This window comes from Malania oleifera, chromosome 7 (assembly GCF_029873635.1).
Source record: "Malania oleifera isolate guangnan ecotype guangnan chromosome 7, ASM2987363v1, whole genome shotgun sequence".
Lineage (NCBI taxonomy): Eukaryota > Viridiplantae > Streptophyta > Magnoliopsida > Santalales > Ximeniaceae > Malania > Malania oleifera.
The window spans coordinates 95,440,158-95,454,982 of record NC_080423.1 but is presented as its reverse complement, the minus strand read 5'-3'; the positions used below and the strand labels follow the sequence as shown (position 1 = coordinate 95,454,982).

The 14,825-nt window shown below is 37.3% G+C and overlaps 1 protein-coding gene across 3 annotated transcripts in view; it reads right to left on the bottom strand.

Annotated features, from left to right (window-relative positions):
* Positions 1 to 717: 717 nt before the first annotated feature.
* Positions 718 to 14,825, bottom strand: part of LOC131159224 (CSC1-like protein At3g54510) — a 91,024-nt gene continuing 76,916 nt past the window's right edge. For all 3 annotated transcript variants that reach the window (XM_058113955.1, XM_058113956.1, XM_058113957.1), the window contains 2 exons: positions 13,495 to 13,728; positions 718 to 1,335 (listed from right to left, as the gene is read on the bottom strand). In XM_058113955.1, the coding sequence (XP_057969938.1) occupies positions 1,168 to 1,335; positions 13,495 to 13,728 (402 nt within the window). In that variant the 3' untranslated portion in view covers positions 718 to 1,167. The remainder of the gene's footprint in view (positions 1,336 to 13,494; positions 13,729 to 14,825) is intronic.

The window sequence follows — 14,825 nt, the reverse complement described above, 5'->3', positions numbered from 1 at the left end:
AAGATAAAAGCAGCTCAATATCACTAATGAAAAAGCCCGTTCAATTTTGTGCGACCCCATACTCAACTCAAGGAGCCAACTCAAAAGTTTCAAGATAGAGCTCTTGCCTCATCATTAAGGCATAGCTCTTTATATCATTACCAAAATTTTACTTTGATTCAACCGTGAATAAATTGCAACGGGCAACAAAAAACCAGTCTAACCAATGGCCTTGCATGAGCAATTCTTGGTTTTAGTTGTATGTATGCTTTTGTATACTTATTACTCATCAAGATGCAAAGGCAATGAAAATTAAAATTTTGTAATGTTAGTTTGTATACAATTCAACACCAAGTCAATTGCATGATTTAGGACTATCAGTGCAATAAAGTAAAGCTCTAAAACTGAAGTGTGACCATTCACGAGGTTACTTGTACATTTAACCTTCAAGACTAATTGAAATAGCCTTCTAAAGAAAATAATCATGCAAGGCTTGCACAAAATATTTGAAGACTATTTTCCTTGCCATGAGCCCCAAAAAATGCAGGCTAAATTCATGGAAACCAGCCCATTAACTGTACATTTAGCACATAAGAATAAAATGGAATGTATGGAATTGAATTTATCACTAAATTTCATCATACTCTTCATTCAATTGTTCATTCCATTCATTTCCTATCCCATTCAATTTTGAAAACTAAACATGACGTAAATGGAGAATCAAAACTTTCAAGAGTCTCAACAAATGGTGTATATCATTGATGATTCCAAAAATGCTTGGATTGTCTGACAGATAGAGCAAAAGAGCCAAACCCTTCCAATATTACTACAGTGAAGACTCTGAAGCGGCTGCAGCAATTTTTTGGTCCTCCCTTCCCTTCAATATCTTGTCAATCATATGGAGTGAAGAGAGTCCAAAACCTTGGATTTTAGTTCATCACGACCACTTAAAATGCAAATATGGTCTACATTCCAGCTCTTGTTCAGTACACTCAGCAAAAAAACAGTAAAGTATTTTATTCCCCCACCTCTTTTTCCCAATGATCATCTTTTCATGTGAACAAGCTGCATAAAAATGTTGATGGAATAGGGACATCCTAAGCTTGACCTTAGTAACCCAATAATGAATTAAAAAAAATTAAATGAAAAAATAAAATACAAACTGTCTGCAAAAACACCAAGTGACAATCACAATGAAGAAACTAATGGCTGTGTTGAGCTTGATTCCGAGCTTGATTCTGATGCCAACAAGTTCACTGGTGTTAAACAAGGTGGACGATAGGCATTGAGAGCATTCTCATAGTTTATTTCCATCAGACCACCCTTTTTGTCAAGTTCATCATTTTCCACAGCTTTCTGAGAAGCAGCAGTAATTCAATCAGGATTATAGGTAAATATATTCAGTTCAGTTTGCAATACCATTGTTGCTAGTAACTATAAACCGAAACATAAATATTATATCTTCATCAGCATGAGCCTTTCCAGATTCCTGGCAACTATCCAACATTTCCCATAGGGAACCATCCTTCTTATACCATAATGGGAAGGAATACATGGCGAGCAAACCTGAAAAAAATTTCATAGAACAGAAAATCCAAAACTACACAGCTTGGCATCCACTTTACAATTTGGATCCTAGTCTTATTTTGCAAGGATTCGATTTCATAGTACCCCCAAATAAAATTGAAATGACAATAAAAATTTGAGAACATTCAAAAATGAAATGAAGTTTGGAAAATTACATTATACTGCCTTTTTTTTTCCACAATGTACTGAATGTAGATTATGCCACATTCATCAACTATTTCAGAGAGCAAATAAATTACAAATAATTCAGTTAAAACGAATGATAAAATAAAATCGTTTCAATTTTCGCATCCATGGCTGGTACGAAGAGAAGGATGATAAAATATATTTGAGTCCTAGATTTCTATGGGGTTGGAAAGGATGAGAGATTTAAGAAAGGTCTTGAATAAACAAAACTTGAAGATTTCCAATGATTTCTACAAAATGAGCCCTAACAAACATCTTTTGCTACTAAAAGGAGAACTTGGGTTTTCATAAAACTAAAGTTTTTCATTAAAACACTTGCCTTCTAAGTAGACCTAGTAAAGTGGATCGTGTTGAATAATCCATATCTGACTCAATTAAGTAGCAGATTTATTGCGGTTCGGGTTGGATAATCTGTGGCAAATGGTGGATAATTTGTTATTTCCATCCCTAGTATACTTTTTTTTTTACCATCCGATGAACAATTTATCTTCCAACATGGTGATTGAAGTTATTTTTAAAATTATAATTTGGTAAATTGTTAAACATTTAATAACCAATCACAAAATTATAATAATAATAATAATAATAATAATTATTATTTTTTAAGATCATGAATTTAGAGCTTTTGTTTTGATCATGAGAATTGAGTAATTGAACTTGAGTTTGAATGTGGGCATAGGGCAAACCCAAAGATGCATATGGTGGTGGAAGGGTTGGGAGTGTGGGACTAGGTCTTGGCCAATTGGATTTATGTTGTTTGATTGATGGCTAATAAGTATGGGCACATGAGATTATTTATGAATTTGGACATTAACTATTAAAAAATAGACAGATATACACAGGATAAAATCTCAAATCTGCCAACCGACTCATTTAAGGGAGGATAAAAAAAAATTTAAACCATATTCGAGTCAATTAATGTGTGGATCGATTATAATTCAATTTGAGTGGGTCGGATTTGGTTCGGATTAACATATTTTCATCTATTTTTCCAGGTCTACTTCAAAGTTTTATGGCCATGCAATCAGCATTTTAAATTGATAGCAATATTATTATTATTATTATTATTATTATTTATAACAAAAATGATTGTCTCACTAAAGAAGGAAGAATGAATGAAAAGAAGAATAAAAAATCCCCCTAAACAAAATAGAAAAAAACAAGAAGCAGAAAGAACAAAGGAAGAAACATTAATCAATCCAACAAAGATAGCCTATTCCTTTGGATCTCAGAGAATCTCACTCCTTTGAAGCACCAACAGGCAAAAACCAACACACCAGAGCAATTCTAAGTAATAAATCTTATCCCATAGCAAAGAAATAATCAGCTTCTTCCCATAAAATATATGCACTTCACATTCCAACTGTAAACCCCATACCACTGCAAAAAATGCACATCTCCATAATGCTACTGTATCCTTTTTCTACCAAAACAAGAAAAAGAGATAACCAAGACATTCTCCACTGTGTCCATGCAAACCCGATGTTCTCCCAATAAACCAGAAAGCTTGTTCCACATTTTCTAAGCAAAATCGCAATGCAAAAAACAAATGAGAAACTGTTTCTCAACTGTTAAAGCATTAAAAGAAAAAAAAGACACAGACACATAGACACACACATCTGGAGAAATTGCCCTTAAAGGTCTCCTATTCTGCAACATATATGTTGTTTGTGTTAACTTTGTTAAGCAAAACCTTCCAAATTTTGGGGGAACTTTGGCCTTCCAAATTATTTTATGCAGTGGAAAGGAGAAATTAGCACTACCCAAAGGATCAAAAAAAGATTTGCAAGAATAAACCCCTAAAGAATCCAAAGACAATGAAGGACTATCCATTCCAAAGAAGATATGACAATTACCCAACATCATCTACAAAGAAGAAAGCTCCTTTGCCTCCCTATTATTACGAGATCTATGCAAAAATGGAAATCCAAAGAAGGCATAGGACCATCTAAAACCAAAAAACAAGAAATAAACATTATGCCCCAAGGTCAAGCATTAAACATGAGGAAAATAATTGGACAAAGCAGCCACCCAAATATCTTCCCAAAAATGAATTTGAGAACTCTCATTGAGAACAAACTTAGAATGAGGAATGAAAGATTCTAAATCTAAGAAGTGGACCTCCACATACTTTCTGAAGATCATCTAGATCCAAAGCTAGTATCCCAAGAATTTACATGCAATCCAAACTTACTTTTCATGATTTTTAATGATTCTATGCCAAATAGAGGAATCCTCTAAGGGGAATTGCCAATGCCATTTACCTAGGAGGGTAGTGTTTTTAGACACCAACTTTCTAAGATCCAAAGCCCTATGTATTTTAGACCAACACGGCACATCCCATCTGACCAAAAGATCCCTCTTCTTCTCAAAATCAGACCAAAGAAAATTTCTCATGAGATTGTTCATCTTACTAGCAATATGCACTGAAATCCTAAGGATAGACAAGTAATAAAAAGGTAGCAAGACAAGATTGAATAAGTGTAATGCGACCTCCTAATGAAAATAGCATGCCTTTCCACCCATCTTGTTAGCACCGGAGGAGTCTATGGGTAGGCTTGATACACATGGGTGAGCACTAACTTGATCCAAAAGCTTAAGCCTATTAGGTCTTGGACCTAACCATGTATATAAGCACCCATCATCCACTCTATTTTTCCAATATAGGACAAACTCGCAAGTGGAATTCTCAACAATCTCCCCTTCACTTGTAAGTTTCAACCGCTCCCCCTTGAACAGAAACTGTCTCTTCCTCATGAGAGTAAGCCCAATTTTCCAACAACTGCTTAAGTGAATTTCACCACCACACCTTACATGCCTTAGACTGCATTCCACGTGCCTTTGAACCCAATCCTACCTCCCATAATCTGAACCTATTCAAATCCATCTACCAAGCCTAGATGATCCTTATTGACCTCGGTCACACACTTAGTCCTCCAAATGTTAACATGCCAGGAGAATTAGTTTCACACCTCAACTTTATGATATCGTTCGCCCAGAGTTATGAACCATCAGCTCTTATACCACTTGTTACTGTCAAAGTATTGTGTGAATGGCCGAATGGTTTGGCCTTGAGTTCTGTATATTATATATAGACTTTACAAGAATGCTATACATGGAAAGTAAATAAGTTCTAGCATGATTCTAGCCCTATACATGTAAACTATAATTTGTGAAGCCCTATACATGTAAACTAAATATATGCTAACTGTACAAAATAATGAATGGAGAAATAAGGAAATAATTGTGGGCTGAAATAAGGAAAGAAATCTTTTGCTGTTTGCTGCTCCATTGACAGCCCCCCCTCAAATTGATGCAGGTTGATCAACAAGCATCAATTTGCTACTTAGGAAGCAATGTTGATGACGAGTGAGAGCCTTAGTGAAGATATCAACAATTTATAATTCAGTGGAAATATGTGGAAGAGTGATAACACGAGCTTCAAATGCTTCATGGATAAAGTGACAATCGACTTCAATATGCTTCGTGCGCTCATGATAAACAGCATTGGCCGTGATCTAGATAGCACTCGTATTATCGGCATGTAGAGGTGTAGGATCGGTTCAGAAAAATCTAGCTCAGCAAGCAAACCTCGAAGCCAAATAATTTCAGAACAATCAAGAGATATCGCCTGGTATTTAGATTTCGTCAACGAATTAGAAACTTTGTCTTGCTTCTTACTCTTCCAAGAGATCAATGCATCACCTAAGAACACACACCAACCAGTGATAAAGCGACGTGTATCTGCACAACCAGCCCAATCAGCATTGCTATAAGCAACAAGGCGAGTAGAATTGCTTGCAAGGAAGAATAAACCACGGGCAAAAGTGCCCTGAACATGGCATATGATACTACGGACAGCAGCTAAATGAAGATGACGAGGGGTCTGAACAAACTAGATGACTTGCTGTACAGCAAAAGAAATGTCCGGTCTAATCATGCTGAGATAGACAAGACTACCCATTAACTTCCAGTATAAACAGGGATCAGCAAGTCACCCTCCTCTTTGCAAAACTTGACATTTAATTCCATGGGAGTATCAACAAAAGTACCCTCTTGAAGGCCAACTGTAGCCACCAAGTCACTAGCATACTAATGTTGATTGAGTGAAATACTAGAGGGACAATGATTCACCTCAAGACCAAGAAAATATGTTGAGAGACCCCTGAGAAATGAGTCTTGAGCTAATCAAGTAAAGCAGAATCGGAACCAGTAATCACAATATCATCAACATAAACCAAAAGAACAACAATACCCATGTCTGATTTCCAAAGAAACAATGAAGTGTCATACTTGCTCTGCTTGAATGAAAATTGTAATAAAGTGGTCCAGAATCTATCAAACCAGGCCCTGGAGCTTGTTTGAGACCATAAAGAGAGCGACGAAGCTTACACACATGTGAAGTTGAAAAGGAAAACAAGCTCGGGGGTGGTTCATATAAATACACTCTTCAAGATCTCTGTGAAGAAAAGCATTATTGACATCCATTTGATATAGTGGCTAGTCATTGGAAGCAGCAATCGCTAGAATCGTACGAACATTAGTCATCTTAGCCACAAGAGGAAAGGTCTCTTCATAATTGACACCATATTCCTAATTATTCCCAAGTGCAACAAGGCAAGCTTTGTAACGATCTAGACTTCCATCAGATCGGACCTTGACTAAGTAAACCCATTTACAACCCAGAGGAACAATGGTGGGAGAACAAGGCTCAATGTCCTAGGTGTGATTGGCCTCTAGAGCGGCAATTTCTTCATGCATAGCTTGTCGCCAACAATCATGCTTGGCTGTGTGTGAGTAAGATGTGGGAATATCTAAATTGGACAATGCAGCAGTACGAGCTGAAACAAACTTGCCAGAACTGGAAGAGGGAAGCCCATACCTATCTGGGGGTACCGACACTCGAGAATAGTGATGTACCAAAGGCTTTGGAGGTGCTACAACTGACTAAATTTGGAGCGTGGCAAGATCAAATATTGGATGAGCCACCGGAAGAGACTGTGGGCGGGAGCGTCGTGTATACACAATACCTAGTTTAAAACGAGAACCGACTTGATGAGGATCCGAGAACTGCTCCTCAAAGGAGGGGAGAATCACAGTAGAAGAGGAGGGTACAGAAGACACAAGAAAGAAATGTTGATTTTCAAAGAAAATAACATTCCTAGAAATGCATGTACGTCATAATGTAGGATCATAGCAAACAAATCCATTTTGACACACTAATTATCCCAAGAATGCACATCGAACAGATTGAGCAAATAATTTATGTCGCTCATGAGGAGGTAGATGAACAAAACATACACAACCCAAGGTACGAAGGTTATCGTAACTAGGTTGCTTAGCAAATAAGCAAAAATAGGGAGACTCCATAGGTAGGACTTAAGAAGGTAAACGATTAATCAAGTAAGTAGAAGTTTTCAAAGCCTCAACCGAGAACAAGGATGAAATGGAGGATTCTAGCAAGAGAGTACATACCACATCTAGGAGATGACAATTTTTGTGTTCAGCTACTCCATTCTATTGGGGAGTAGCGGGACATGAAAGTTGATGAATTATTTAGAAGCCAAAAATGTCTAAAACTTAGTATACAAATATTCACCACTGGAATCTGTGCGTAATGTCTTAATAGAAACAGAAAATTGATTGTCAACATACGCTAAAAACTCAGTGAAAGTACGAAAAATCTCAGATTTAGAGCAAAGAAAGTAGACCCAAGTAAATCTGCTATGATCATCAATGAAAGTCATATAGTATTTAAATTTTTCATGTGAACTAAGCGGAGAATGTCCCCAAACATCACTATGGATAAGATCAAAGCACTGAGAAGCTCTACTAGCACGCAAAGGGAAGGGAAGAGTTTTGCTCTTACCAAGTTTGCAGGAAGCACACTCAAGAGATAAAGAAGAATGTTCTTTATTACCAAGTAAACCAAAGTTCAATAAGTGGGATATTTGAGTATTGGGATGGCCTAAACAATGATGCCACACCATTCTAAGATCTGAAACATTATTACAAACAAAAGACTTAATAGAAGAAACTGGAGAAAGTGCAGGAACAGGAAAAAGTAATGGAAACAAGCGCCCCACTTTAGGTCCCTTCGCGATTGGCTCCCCTGTTACCTGGTCTTGCACAACACAACCATCACCAGAAAAATTAATAGCACAATTGTTATCAACTAATTGACCAACAGAAATAAGATTCGTGGAAAGCTGAGGAGTAAGAAACACATCAGTGAACTTAGAAGAGGCATCTTCGATAGCAGCTATTGGCAAAGAACTACCATTGGTAGCCTGAATAGCATATTGACCATCGTAGGGCCAAAAATGACACAGAGTAGTGGGATTATTCGTCATGTGATTAGAGGCACCCGAGTCCACATACGAGCGTTTAGTAGAACTGTTAGCTTGGAGTCCCATTGCTGATAATGCCGAAATTAGCATCCATTGCACCATTTCGTGTGCAATAATTCGTTGTAGGAGGTGCAGGAATAGAGGAGTTACCTGAAGAAGAGCCAGGGGCCGCAAAAATCACTGTTGGGCGGGGGGGGGGGGGTATAATAACAGAAGTCTGTAATCCCCGGGCTTGATGATTTCGCGGGCGGATACGACGGTCTTTGATAATGTGACCCTTCTTCTTGCAATAAGAGCAGTATTTTTTGGAACAATTACCAACTATATGCCCAAATTCTTTCGAGAAAAAACACTGCAAGGTGCTAGAATGCGCAGGGGGTCCTCGTCGTTGACCAACATAAGCCACAAGGACGGACCCTGGACCACAATGAGATTATGCTAGAGTAGCTTAAGTACTAAGTCGTTGTTCTTCACGAAGTAACTCACCCAAACAAACATCAAGAGAAGGAACAGAAGAGCGATTCAGCAGAGAAGAGTGAACAAATTCATACTCGGGGCAGAGTTTCATAAGGAACTGATCATGATGACTAGTCTCATGAAGAGGAAGAGAGGCGACAGGAACATCTGCGGTAACCAGATCAGAATATTTGTTCCAAAGAGTCAGAAAAACCGAATAATAGTCTTGGATGGAACAATTGTCATGTTGAAACATGGAAATCGCATGCTCTAACTGAAAACGACGAGTACCGTTATCTTGATGATATACTGTTTTTAAATAAGCCACATGGATTGAGCGGTGTGATAAGGTCGCAAGTTGGGGACAATATGTGGCTCAACCGAGCCAAGAAGCCAAGACATAATCCTAGCATCAAGCACAACTCATGAAGGACAAGCCGCTGAATCCTTGGCATCAAGCACAACCCATGAAGGACAAGCCTCTGAATCCTTGGATTTATCAAGATTGGGTGCACAATCTGTGCCATCAATATGACCCCAAAGATCTTTTCTCTTCAGGAAAAGTTCAAATTGAAAAGCCCACGTAGAATAATTGTTGCCCGTAAACTTGGCACATACTGGTGCGGAGTCCATGCTAAATAAAGGAGAAAATCAAGAAGCCCAAAAAAAAAAACAGAATATGCCAAAAGAAAAATACTACCAAAAAATAAATCAACACAGGTACAAAGAAAAGCAAGATCAACCTGCCTGCACTAAAAAATAAATCTTGAACCAAGAAACCTGCAGTGCCGAGAGTCACAAGGATAGAGAAGCACCAAAAATAGCAATAGAAAGAACCAAGATCAACCTTCATGCACTAAAAAATAAATCTTGAACCAAGAAACCTATTGTGCCGAGAATCACAAGGACAAAGAAGCACCATAAATAGCAATAGAAAGCTGTTACGATCGACCTGCCATCACTAAAAATAAATTGCAACCCAAGAAACCTGTTGTGCCGAGATTCACAAGGATAGAGAAGCACCAGAACAGCAACAGAAAGTTGTTCCAACAGCCACTCAGCCACAGAAATACCGAAAGACAGAGAACAAAAAAATTCCATAAGAGAATAGACCCACAACAACCACACAAACAAAAGACACCTCCGAAACCGAGAAGACAAAAAAAACAAAATTCAAAGGGAAAAAAAATTAGCAGTTGGCAGGCTTTGATACCATGTCAAAGTATTGTGTGAATGGACGAATGGTTTGGCCTTGAGTTCTGTATATTATATATTGACTTTACAAGAATGCTATACATGGAAAGTAAATAAGTTCTAGCATGATTCTAGCCCTATACATGTAAACTATAATTTGTCAAGCCCTATACATGTAAACTAAATATATGCTAACTGTACAAAACAATGAATGGAGAAATAAGGAAATAATTGTGGGTTGAAATAAGGAAAGAAATCTTTTGCTGTTTGTTGTTCCGTTGACAATTAGCATCGAAGGAGTCCATGGGTAGGCTTGATACACATGGTTAAGCACCAGCTTGACCCAAAAGCTTAAGCCTATTGGGTCTTGGGCCTAACCATGTATATAAGCACCCATCATCCACTCTATTTTTCCAATGTGGAACAAACTCGCAAGTGAAATTCTCAACACATCAAAACATTTAGACACCCTCCCCACCACTTGGTCCCACAAGCCTCTGACCTACGTTTGCCACCCAAAGAACCACTATATAAGAAAGGACCAATCCAGAATACCACAACCTACTAACGAGGCCAACTCCCTAAATCTACTAGCGATCAAATTAATAGCAGCAATACCACTCTTACCAAGTTAATTTTAAGCCCAGAAACCAGCTAGCAATATTACAATTTTATTCGAGCTGCACTAACCATTATTTTCTATTTTACCCTCCATCTTTTCTTTTTCTTCCTCTAGTTAACAAAAACCAGTGTACAAAACGTGCAATAAAGAAGGTTACAAATATTTTAGGCTTATCAAAGTTGGACCATAGTGTTATTGGCACGAAGCTTATCATGTTTTTAACCAATACGAAATTATTTTGGCTACAACATATCTTCTGTATCGTCATTATTTTATCCAAGACACTGAGTTTCTAAACCTTTCATTGATGGCCTTGAGTGCACAACTAGTTTAGGATATCACTGTAAGCTTGAATGACCTTTTCAAAAGAGACAGACTGGGCATTATAAAAGGAAGGAACCATATGCCATTCTGATAGAAGTTTGACAATAGCAAAAACAATTAGGGTGAGAAAGAACCCCCTCCTCCCCACTCCTCTTCCCCAACAATATATGTAGAGAGAGAGAGAGAGAGAGAGAGAGAGAGAGAGAAGAAAAAACTAGTAGAAAACACTACGACCACTTGAGGAATGTAGGTGTTTGATGACATTGTTATTTGAACACTAATTAGTAAAACACAGTAGGAAGCACTAGTGAAAGCATAAATAAAGCATGTGAGAGGCAGAAGGGGGATGAGTAATTCAAACCAAAGCCTTAGATGACACTGTTTTTTCTGATTCTGATAAAATAGATGATTTACAAGAAGGGCAAGGCTGGGCATATTGGATGAGTGAACAAAAAATGGAGTGCTTTTGGTAAATCAAACCAAATCCCATAATATAAGGATCTAATATTTTACATAAGAAAATGTGTTTTTATCATAAAAGAAATGACAAGGAAAAAAAAATTGTTAATCTATGGCATGGAATAGAAAAGGATTGACTATTCCCTACTTTAACAATGGGAATGTCTATTGCTATCATATCCATCCATATCTAATGGAATAACACAAACTTTTGCATAAGGGACCTTGTTTCTAAATTATTATATCTTGCACAATTTTTATTCCATTCTATTATTAAGAATATACATTCTATGAAGCAAATTTAACCTTACAACCTTAACAAGCAATACTGAAGGAAAATTTGAGTATGGGATTTTATTGCTCAAGTTACCTGTCAAGATATAATAAAGAAAGGTGGCAACTAATAAATGATTTTGACTGGGCTCAATTGCCACCATAGTGAAGGCATATGATAACACACACCTACAAATGTATATACAGAATGTGAAACTTGAAAATCTATAATAATGAGGCACAAGAAATACTTCAAGGTTGCTGAGATTTGGAGGCCTTTAATCCTCCAACCAAGGAAATCAATCACCTTGAAGATTCAACACAAAAGGCAAAACAGAATAATGAATGAAGATTTTCTTTTCTCATTTTTTTTTTGGGGTGGGGGTGGGGGGATGGGTAGCTGGAGAGAGGCAAGTAGTAGGAAACCTGAAACAGTCACTAGCAATAATGGAGCCTACATAATATATGAAATGGATTGGAGCAGTGCAAATAATTAACTGATGAAGAGAGAGTAGTAGAGGCAATTGCCAACATTTGTACTCGGATTTTGATATTTTCATATTTATGTAGGAGGAGAGAGAGGGCTATAAAACCATGAAAACATGGGATAATATGGGATCCAAAAATTTTTTCCTAATTAATTCATAGAAAAAAAAAAATTCTTCAAAACTTTTCAACAAGTTCTCAATCTCAATTCTGAAATAAAAAAATATATCGTCTCTGGGACAAAATATTTTTCCTGACATGGAGGAGGAGAAAATGATAGGTGGAAGGCTTGTAACTATGTTCAAAACTCCTTGAAGGAGAGGGAGATTAGATCCAAGTATCCACATCAATCAAATAGGGCAAAACACCTCCACATTGTTAGGACCGGAGGAACCCATGGGTGGACTTGATACACATGGATGAACACCAACTTGACTCAAAAGCTTAAGCCTATTGGGTCTTGGGCCCAACCATGTATATAAGCACCCATCATCCACTCAAATTTTTCCAATGCAAGTGGAATTCTCAAGAATCTCCCCCTTACTTGTGAGTTCCAACTGCTCCCCCTTGAACGAAAACTGTCTCCCTTATGAGAGTAACCCTAATTCCCCAACAGTTGCTCAAGTGGGCCTTACCACTGGCGCCTTACGTGCCTTGGATTGCATTCCACATGCCTCCAAACCAATCCTACCTCCCACGTATTGACCCTATTCGGATCCATCCCCAGGCTGGATGATCCTTATTGGCCTCGGTCACGCACTTGGTTCTCCAATTGTTAGCATGTCAGGAGAATTAGCTTCACAATAGGGATGTGAGGTATTTTACGATGTCGCTGACCCAGAGTTACAAACCGTCGGCTTTGATACCACTTGTTAGGACTGGAGGAACCCATAGGTGGGCTTGATACACATGGATGAACACCAACTTGACCCAAAAGCTTAAGCCTATTGGGTATTGGGCCCAACCATGTATATAAGCACCCATCATCCACTCAAATTTTTCCAATGTGGGACAAACTCACAAGTGGAATTCTCAACACACATCTCCAGTCTCAATTCAAACACAGAAAGCAATCACTTAACCTAATCCTTCTCCTAAAGAATAAACTGCAATATTGCATCATAAAAAATGACCATAGAAACCCAAAAAACTGTGTTCCCTATGTCACAGTCACCAATCCTTGAATTTGTCCTTGAGTTTGCTTTCCCTGGACCCTCCCTTCAGCCTATGGAGAGGTGCCTTTTGCAACATCTCGTAATTACTTGGGGGGGGAATACTAATTGCAGAAACGCACTAAATACCAGATAGCCATCAGAACACAGAAATAGAATGATATGAGTGATGAAAAGCACAATAAGAAACAAACAATTAACAAGAATTAAAGTTCAAAAAAGAATTCATGATACTAGTGGGACTTAAGCCTTGTTGTTGTTATTATAAAGTTCAAAAAAGACCATGTGTTCCCTTAAATCTGTCATTTTCAACATATAATAGTCATCATAGATTCATACTCAACTACCAAAATTGAAACACACACACACACATATATATACGCAAATTCAAAGAACAAAAAGTTACCTGGATAGAGTATTGAGAAAATGTTGGAAGAAAACGAATCTTGCAGTACTCATTAAACATCAAAGTGAACAAAAGAAGTGGTACAGTGGAAATGGATGCAGCTGGTTTTGACTTCAGTCCAAAAAGACCAATCATTGTGATTTGCATGAGAATGATTGCAATAAGAATATAATGATGAATGCATGGCCAATATTGTCCACATGTCTCATAAACAGTCTCATACACATCTTGAATCTGCAAGAAATTAGTGTTCTTTTTATTGTTATCCATGAGATTTCTAGTGCCTTATTATCAAAATGTAGAAATAAACAGAGGAATACAATAGGCAAGAAGGTAGCAACCATGAGCAAAACAGATACTGTGCTGCAATTGTGCAAAACACTAGCTGAAGCAAAACACTCTTACATGTGCAAGTATGAAGCAACACAACAAAAATATTTAACTTTCAAGTTGTATATGCATTCTTGGCATTTAAAAAATTCTAATATTTTATTGAAAAAATAATATCACATTGTTGCCAATTAGTTTAGAGGTGGTTAAGAATGGATCAAATAGGATAGAAGTAATTTTTAGGGTTTTGGTGGTTGTTTAGAGGGTGTTGTATGCTCTGATTGGAAAAGAAAAATAGATTTATTGAAAAAATTACAAAATACAAAATAATTATAATTGGTGGTTAAGAATGGATCAAATAGGGTGCAAGTTATCTCTAGAATTTTGATGACTGTTTAGAAGATTGGAAGGGCAACTACAGAATAACAGCCGAAAAAAAGAAAAAGGCAAAGTAAGAATGAGATAATGGAGATTCTTGTGGGGGAGGGGGATAATCTCAACCACTGATTAATATGTGAGTAGAAAAAAGCTTTTTCTCATTCAACCCTGCACGAACATGAACAGAACATGCTCCACTAACATGCTATTGCAACAATTTTTGCTACCCAATCGGACCCAAAACAAAATAGCTGAATAACTACTATTTACAATTTTTTTGGGACAAAAATCTTCCTTCAAGTGGGGCCTAAAACTTTAGTTTGGGCTTCCAAAGCGTGTATGTATTTTCCAACCAACAAAAAGCTCTGGCATCAGAAATGGCAAATTTACAAAGCATATGAGCATATAGGAGTTCAACATAAAACTTAGTTGCGCATAACATAATCCCTGCAAGTTCCAAACTCCACAGGAATCTAATGGATTTTGTGAAGTTTGAAATTCTGAGTAATATTGCCTATGCAGTGAAATGATGTGTCATTCCGAGGTGCATCCAACTCAGGAATTTAACTGGATAGAAAAAGGGTCCATTATAAAGCTCAAACAAATTGTTTTTACTGTAAGTT